Below are 8,622 nucleotides of genomic sequence, written 5' to 3'. Positions count from 1 at the left end.
ACTGACCATAGAGAAAAGTAATACATAGGAAATAGAGAAACCTCTCTGTCATATTTTTGAGCCTACTAATTGACAGCCTGGTGTTAAATTCGCTGTACTTAACCTACGTACGTAACGCTCACATACACACATAGTACACGCACACATACATACATAAAGTCCACGCACACATACACACAGTTCACGCACACATAGGCCCTCATAACCTTCAAAGAATTATTGTTTTTTTGATGTACAATGTAGAATTTTTTCAAATCCATTATTTTGAAAGTATTTATCTTTATGGTGTACGTATTGTATTATTTTCAAAACAATGGATTTGGAAAAATTCTACATTGCACATGGAAATGCAAATAAACAAAAACTTTTCAATTTAATAATTTTACTTTATTTATGAACACACATAATATTATACACCAAAAGCGTCTTTTCGCAAAGTTTTCAACAACACTAAAAAAGCATTTGCACTTTGAGAAAACTCAGATCACTTGTAAAAACCGTATTGAAAGAGAGGAATCTTCTATTATATTGATATTAAAGTCTCCACATACAACTACTTTCTTTGAACTATTACACACTCTTCTAAGTACCTCTTCCATTGTGGTTTCAAATAATTCATAGTTACTAGATGGGGGTCTATATACACATACAATAACATAGTCGTCCAGTTCTGCACATGACAGCTCAATAGTTCGCTCAACAGAGAGAGATACAATATCTTTACGCTCTTTACATTTTAATTTATCATTGATTAATATTAGTGACCCTCCACGAATAGCTAACTCTCTAGTGAATGAACTAATAAGCTTATAATTATTAATGCTCAGCATTAGTTCATATTGCCTGAGCCAATGTTCCGTTAAACATAAGACATGAATATTCAATTCTTGGATAAATAACTCAATTTCCAAGTCTTTGCCGGAGAAGCCTTGTACATTCTGATGCACTAACTAAAACTATAAAAACTATAAAATAAAATAATATAAAATAAACTGTACCAATAAATGAGTGTTGTATAAATAAAATGAAATAAATAAAAGGGACCGGCCGGCCCAATCAATTGTGACAAATAAAAAATTATGAAGTAAATAAATACTTACAAGTACGTACTTACTTACTTACAAATAATATGATTATGACGCGTCGTAGGTAATTCATAAAAATTACGAATACACTATGAGAGTTGAAGTTGAAGAAGAGAAATTAATGATGAATGATTTGGACAAAACGTAACGTAATGTTAATTAGGTCATAATATGAATTTTATAACAATTAATTTAGGTGTTTGTGGTGGAAAAAAACTTTCTAAATAATTTCTGGAAGTGACCTTTTTAATTAAGACAGTAGATACTTGCATGTTATGCTTTATGTTATTAACCTAATAGAGGATACCCACTGAATCACTATTCTATTGTGGAATGTAAATTTACTTATTGTGCAAAGAACGAAAATCAGTATATTTAATAATTCATTGTAACTATTATGAGATTGAAAAATAAAAAACTAATTAGAAATTTGATTATTTTAAACTTAATGAATAAATTGATCCGTCCACCGTCAACAAAATGTATCTTGTTTAAATCTTTAGTTTTATAAATATAATAAGTGAGTAAGTGTATTATGCCTTCATTTATTAAGTACATTAAATAACGTTTGATGAATATTTACGTGGTAGTCTGCCCAAATGTATGTGTAGATATACTAAATTGCGGAAACATAAAAAATTGGTTTGTGTTTTATTTAACTGTATCTAACTATAAATGGTTTATGATAAAAGGATATCTCTTCAAAATATAAATATATGAGTGAACTTTACACAACAATATTGATTGTAATTCTGTGTGTAAATTAATGGCAACTATTGCTTACATAACTACGAATGTATTTATTTAGATGTGTCTATACTTAATTTTATTGGAATGAAATTGTAAAATGAAATAAGTAAATTTATTATCTGTTCAAGAACATGATCTTTATAATAGTGTTACAATAGAGTGATTGTGTAAAAATTTTTCTAGATAAATATAAAAAAAAAAAAACATGTTTTGACCTGAATTAAATATCAATGAAAATGTAATTTTGAAAATGAATATAGAATTTATTTATGATTGATTATATTAAATGGTAAATTAATATAATGTATTTCATAATTTCGGTCAAATAATAAAATTGTGTAATGTCATATTTTATTTTCTGCATTTGTATGTATTAATAGTATTTTTGTTATCATTTGGAATAATTGGAATATTCATAGATATTTGGATAGTCATTATTTTACATTGTATTTTACAAGTACCTAGTTGATTTAAAAATTTTACTCTTTACCAGCCGTTTTTTTTGAATCAGGCCATATTTCAATACGATCTACAGATTTATGTTTTTTCTAATAGACATAATAATATGTACTTATTTAGATCTAGTTTTATTTAAAAAAAAAAACTTGTAACAAAATGTAAAGTGAAATATGTATTTTCAACAGTACATTACTCTGACATGTTCTATTTAATTGTATTAAATTCAAAATAAAAATGTATACTTAAAACAAACAATTGGAATCAATAACATAACAATAATTTTCTAAATTTTTATTCTATTTGGGTTAACTAATTTAAAAAAAAATGATAACACATTTTTTTTCTCAAAATTACGGGGGTGGTGTAGTGTATGACACACCTCTCCTTTAGTACCAACTTAATGCAAGGCATATACTTATAAGTTAGCTGTAAGTCATTTTAATAGTAGTATTAAACCGATCGTCGACGAATTAACATCTTTTCATTCCATCTCCTTGGTCCCCACATTACAGACGTCTACTGCTGAAAATACATAGGCCCAATGTTGTGCTGCTCCCCCAATGATTTCCATGTTGATTGATTGGTAGCGGCCTGCGTCCAGCGCCTTCCTGCTACCTTTATGATGTTTGTCGGTCCACCTTGTTGCGGTGGTTGCCGCTGCGTTTTCCGGTACGCGGCCTCCACTCCAGAGAATTTGTAATTAAATATTTTTAAAACAAAAAAATTGACTGAGGGAGCACTGATGAGAGATTTTGGTGATAGAAAAATTTACTGACATATATTTTGATCCTTTTAACCACAAATTTATAGCCTCATATCTTACCTCCACCCTATTCTTCTTCATCAGATAGACGGGACTCTCAGGGACCCACAGGAACATCAAGATTCTTACGATGGGGATAGCCAGATTGATCCAGACGATGGCGTGGTAGCTGCAGTACCAGCCTATGAAGTAAGAGGTCAACGTGCCTGTCTGATAGAACACCACTATGACTGAAAAAAAGACCAATCATTATTTATTTTCAGAAAACAGATTAGTTTCAAGTTATTTTATTGTTAGGAAAACAAACAGCATTCTTTAAAACAGAAAATACATTTTCTTCTTAATTTAGTGGACTTTGCACTAAGATTTTGGCTTGTATCTCAGATTTTCTATGTTTGTGTAAATTAATGCCGTTTCTTTAGATTTTCTCCAAAATGGGTAAGTTTATGATCAAGTATAGAAACGGGTGTGTGGTCTCGAGTGGCGACCACGGGCTGGAAGACGTAGCGTGGGCAGGCCTCCTACTAGGTGGACCAACGATCTGGTAAAGGTCGCGGGAAAAATTTGAATGCGGGTAGCGCAGGACCGTTCATTATGGAAAACCTTGGGGGAGGCATTTGTCCAGCTGTAGATGTCATTTGGCTGAAAAGACGATTGAAATGGGGCAGTTCTCTTTTGTACCAAATTCAACAGTTAACGTCACGCTAAGTCATACTTCTTTCACTTACATGAAGCCAAGATCCCCCTGATGTGATCCTCCGCGACCTCAGAAATGTAAACTGGGGTGATTACGCAGGTCAATCCTCCTGCGACCCCTCCGAGGAACCGGGCGATCAGGACCACAGTTATGGACCTTGTGAAGCCTATCATGGTCCAAGATATCTGAAAAAATCATTCATACATTTAGTATTGGATAGCAGACTGTGAACTGACCTAGCTAACTGTGGTCATTAGATTGTAACTCTTTAAACCTGTCTGATACTGTCTGACCAAACCGTTTCGACCAGAAGGGCGCGCAATCCTCATCACGCGTTGGTTCCCGCTGAAAACCAGCTTCTCGGCATGACGTTTGTGTCATGTCGCGATTTTTGCTGAGCTGTTGAAATAAATGCTGAACAGGCGCCCGCCTGTTCAGCATTTATTTTAATTTTAAGCTAATTATGTCTACACCATATTGTGCTGAATAAATACTTTCTTATTCTTATTGTAGTATTTAGTATACCTACAAGTCAACAGCACATCAATTTGCCAAACATTACAAAAAAGGTGGTGGTCAAAGGCTCCTCTAAAATAGCCCCGTTGGAAGTCACCAATAATGAAGAGAGTGTATTAAGGCCACACGTAGAGAAGGATTAGGGATCATCATCATCATCATCTCTGCTACAGGACGTCCGCTTCTGAACATAGGCATCCTTCAATCACTTCCAGATTGGTCGGTAGGTAAATGCCTGCACCCAGCGCCTTACTGCTACCTTATGAGGTCGACAGTCCACCTTGTAGGTGGACTTCCTACGCAGCGCTTGTCGATACATGGCCTCCACTCGAGAACAGCAAGAAGTAGCCAAAATACTGGACATTCTCCTGCTAAAAGTGTTGATCGCGACGCTTAAAAGCGCACAGCCTACTAGGGCTCCTAACATGGCCTTCTCAGTGGTAGTCAGAAGTGCGTCCAGTCTAGGATCGTCCCGTTGGAAGCCGCTAGACCAGTGAGGGTGTATGAGGGCCATACGCAGAGAAGGCTTATGGACAGACTTCAATAACTTACCATGTACAGCAAAGTAGTCAGTATATTAGCCATTTTCCTGCCAAAAGTGTTGATCGCCATGCCCACAAGCGCGCTGCCTACTAGGGCTCCTAAAGAAGGCAGGGCTCCTAACATGGCCTCCTCCGTTGTGGTCAGAGGCGCATCCAGGATTGTCCCGTTGGATGCCGCTAGCATGGGGAGGGTGTATGAAGGCCATACGTAGAGTAGACCTAGGGACAAACTCCCGGCTGCACCTAAAATAAAGATAACGGTTGGTTGAAGAAGAATATTGATCAAATCTGTGTGTATTATATGTGTATTATTAAAAAAAATTCTCGAGTGGCAACCACGGGCCGGAAGACGTTGCGTTCCGTGGGCAGGCCTCCTACTAGTTAGACCGACGATCTGGTGAAGGTCTGGATGTGGGCAGCGCAGGACCGGCCTAGGTAAGTATACCTGACACGAAATAACGATAAACCGTCACTGTTAAAGGGCGCGTAGTCCCCATCGTGAGTTGGTACCCGCTGAAAACCAGCTTCGTGACTTGACGACTTGTGTCATGTCACGATTTTTTTCTGAGCGGGTGCCTTTTTAGCTTGCCTCGATAAAAATTAAATTATGTATGCTCCTAAATGTTACATGCTGAATAAAGTAATTCTATTCTATTCTAATGCTCGTATTCACAAACGTTGCTTGCATAAGTTAAGCAGCAAATCGAAAGCATAGCGTTGAATAGAGCTCTGCGATTAGTTCATGTGTCACCCTGTGCGTCCACGCGCACTGTGAGACCTCATAGTAATGTTTGTGAATACAGGCGTAAAAACCTTCTTGAACCTTCTTGGACCTTCCATTGAGGCCAGTACCTATAGATGGTCGATAAAATTTTTAAAATAGTATTTTGGGCGTTTTTGTCTGGATGATTTTCATTAATATTAGTACGAGATTCTTTTACTTCATTATTATACGAGTTTGTATACTTCAAAGGCTCAATAATTTGGCTATGTATTTAATGACTGTAGAGATTAAAAAATAATTAACCTAGATTTAATAGGTAGTTCCGTATTTGAACCGTGAAAACAAATACTCAATACTCAATATGTTTATTGCTTCCTTTAGTATTATTAAATGCCAAGATAAGTACATAATTATTATCTTGGCATTTAATAATACTTTGTTTAAAAAAAAGTTGGGAGTATAAAGGGTTTAAAAATTGCATTGCAAAAATAAAAACTCAAGTGCGTTTGCCGTATCACACCGAAGCAACTATTAAAATTAAAAAAAATGCATTTAAAATAATTTTATTACGATATTTTCATTTTAATATTTATAAAAATAATTTCTATTATTATTTTTTCATTTTGAGTTTAAGATGATATATTATTTTTTATTCTAGTTTTGAATTTAATTATGAAATTTATTTAATGTTATGGACTGTCATTGTCTGAATGTAACGATTTTTTCTTACTTTATTTTACAAGGATTTATAAGGTCTTTAATCCATTAATTCTTGCAAAAAATGCACAATGGTCAAATGTTAGTCAATTGAATAAATTAAAAAGTAATGCACTTACTTGCGACTGCCATCAGAATTTGGTATGCCCTGCCATTTCCCATGGCTATGAGTTTACTAAAATACTTAAACTTATTTTTAAAACAGTTTTATTTTCACAATAGCTTTTTTTATTTCAAATCCGTCGTATCCCGTTCGAAATCTAGACTAAAGTGATCAAAAACATGTTTAGTTCGAGAAGATAATGAATGAAGCGTGGTAATTAGAATACCATCAAAAACATAAATGTGAAATGAGAGCCAAGTTCAATATAATAATATTAATGCCTTGGTTGTTGAGTTAAACGACAAAAGAAGTAAGATCTAAATGGGTGCCAATTTCAATGGTCAGTCCTGAAAATTTATAAGAACAAAATATTATTTCTTCTCATAACTTAGGATAAATATTGCAGCCTAAGGTCTGACTTGGCTAGGTAAACACGGTACTGCTCGCCACTTCTGTTACTTGACCTTGGCTTGACACGCTGCTGTGTGTCTAGATCATTTTCAATAACAATAAATATGTATGATGGTTGGTGTCAATACATTATGAAAGCACATCAAACTGTAGGTTTTTTTTTGCAAAATCGCCCCTATTAGAAACACACAAGATGCCTCAGTGTGCAAGTTGACGTGCCGTCGTTTGTCTGTACTCTCCGGTACGAATTTTAAGCACTAATGGAAAAATAACGTCATGCTACACGGAAACATCACGTATTTTACAGGATCCCGTTTATTCTGCAGAGTCCTGCAAAAAACCGATACTATAGAAATTGGAATTCGAATTTCACACACACACATTGTGTGTTTACATGGCAGTCCAATTTTGCGCGGTCCTGCATCCCGTAAAACTGGTATGCCATGGAAAAGAGCTATAAGACAATCGCAGTACGAGTATTTGAATACCTACGTTAACAACGCCACTCTAGCGGAGTTTTAGGCTGATACTGAGGTTTAATTAAATAAATAAATAAATAAAATCATTTATTTGCCAGAATACGGTTACAAGGTTATAGAGAAAGAAGTTTCCAACATATTCTATCGTACATACGATGTGCAAATATTACAAAAAAATACTGTTATGTTTTTAATATTAAAAAGTACCCAGTATCATTATTATTTTGTTGTCGACACGACAAGAAGATTTGGTTTACCTACCATTAATTAAGATTGCTAGGTACTTCCTCGATGGAAGATCCTGACCTGTCCAATCCACATTCTCTTTAAACACTTAGCTTTGTTTATCACTATATTTAAGCCCCTATTATTTGAATCACAGTCATCCTGGACTGGGACTGTGTAAAGTCCCACGATAACGACTGAATACTGTCTACCGTAGCGCGGCGCGTTAATTTCCAACACGTGATAACTGTTTTGCTTTTAAGAATAGCAAAAATCGTTCTACCTTCCGATATTATTTTGTTTGCAATAAGACTACCTACAGTTTACCTACCGATCTAAGTTAACATCAAAACTAAATAAGGTAAGGTATACAAAATGTGTTCTTTCCTTCTAGGCCAGTAGAATTAAACACAAAAATTGATTAAATCGGAAATAATTCCCACAAAAGATTTTTTTGCTTTAATGGCTTCATTGGTTGCCCATTAACACTCTCCTAAGTTTTCGACTTCGACGGAGTTGTGCTTAAGTGGTGGGGGCCCCCGAAAGGGGCGTTTTTTCGGTTTTCCGGTTATACCGCGTAAAGGACTTACCCTATCGAAAAGTGGTCTTCATGACGGTTAAAGGGCACTTAATCCTGCATTGAATAAGACCAAATTCATATGTTTTGGACAAACCGTTCTAGCGCTAAAGTTCGGCAAAGTAGAAAATATACGTTTAATTAATGACCCTCTCCACGTCCAATGGCTTGTTACCCACATGCTTCCAAGCCTTGTAAAGGGTCGCCTTAACCAGTGTAACCCTAACAAGGCTCACGAGTTTGATTCGCTTATCCTTGTTCGTCCCAGCCGTTCCTTAACTGCGGTTGCTGCACCTCTTCCTGGCACTCACCTGAACGACTCTGTGTTACCTACTGTGGCTGCCCCTCTTCCTTGTATCCTCCTGCATGACTACGTTGCCTAGCCGTATGCCTGGTCTAAGGTTCGACGCCAAAAATCAACAACAACAAGTTCATATTAAAACGCTGAAGAGTTTTTTGTTTGTTTGTTTGAACGCGCTAATCTTAAGAATTACTAGTTTGATTGAAATCATTATTTTTGTGTTGAATAGCTCATACATTGAGGAAGGCTATAGGATATATACAATCACTCTAC

General features: G+C 35.5%; 1 protein-coding gene across 1 annotated transcript; it reads right to left on the bottom strand.

Moving 5' to 3' along the window:
- Positions 1-1,378: 1,378 nt before the first annotated feature.
- Positions 1,379-6,418, bottom strand: LOC114362046 (solute carrier family 2, facilitated glucose transporter member 8-like). Its single transcript, XM_028317297.1, has 5 exons — positions 6,373-6,418; positions 4,823-5,055; positions 3,786-3,939; positions 3,118-3,287; positions 1,379-1,408 (listed from the first exon to the last, which is right to left on the bottom strand). Exons 1-5 carry the CDS (start codon positions 6,413-6,415, stop codon positions 1,379-1,381), a joined length of 630 nt encoding a protein of 209 aa, XP_028173098.1. The 5' UTR covers positions 6,416-6,418.
- Positions 6,419-8,622: the final 2,204 nt, after the last annotated feature.

The sequence above is a fragment of the Ostrinia furnacalis genome, unplaced genomic scaffold (assembly GCF_004193835.3).
Source record: "Ostrinia furnacalis isolate ACB-3 unplaced genomic scaffold, ASM419383v2 OfSCF6133, whole genome shotgun sequence".
In the NCBI taxonomy this organism is placed as follows: domain Eukaryota; kingdom Metazoa; phylum Arthropoda; class Insecta; order Lepidoptera; family Crambidae; genus Ostrinia; species Ostrinia furnacalis.
This window is presented reverse-complemented; position numbering and strand designations above follow the sequence as displayed.

Excerpts from the sequence above, each read along its gene's own strand:
- LOC114362046 (XM_028317297.1), bottom strand. The coding sequence starts at position 6,415 with ATGGGAAATGGCAGGGCATACCAAATTCTGATGGCAGTCGCAA. Across the intron at positions 5,056-6,372 it reads AATTCTGATGGCAGTCGCAA|GTGCAGCCGGGAGTTTGTCC; the intron begins GTAAGTGCATTA and ends TCTTTATTTTAG. Across the intron at positions 1,409-3,117 it reads TGAAGAAGAATAGGGTGGAG|AATAGTGATTCAGTGGGTAT; the intron begins GTAAGATATGAG and ends ATTCCACAATAG.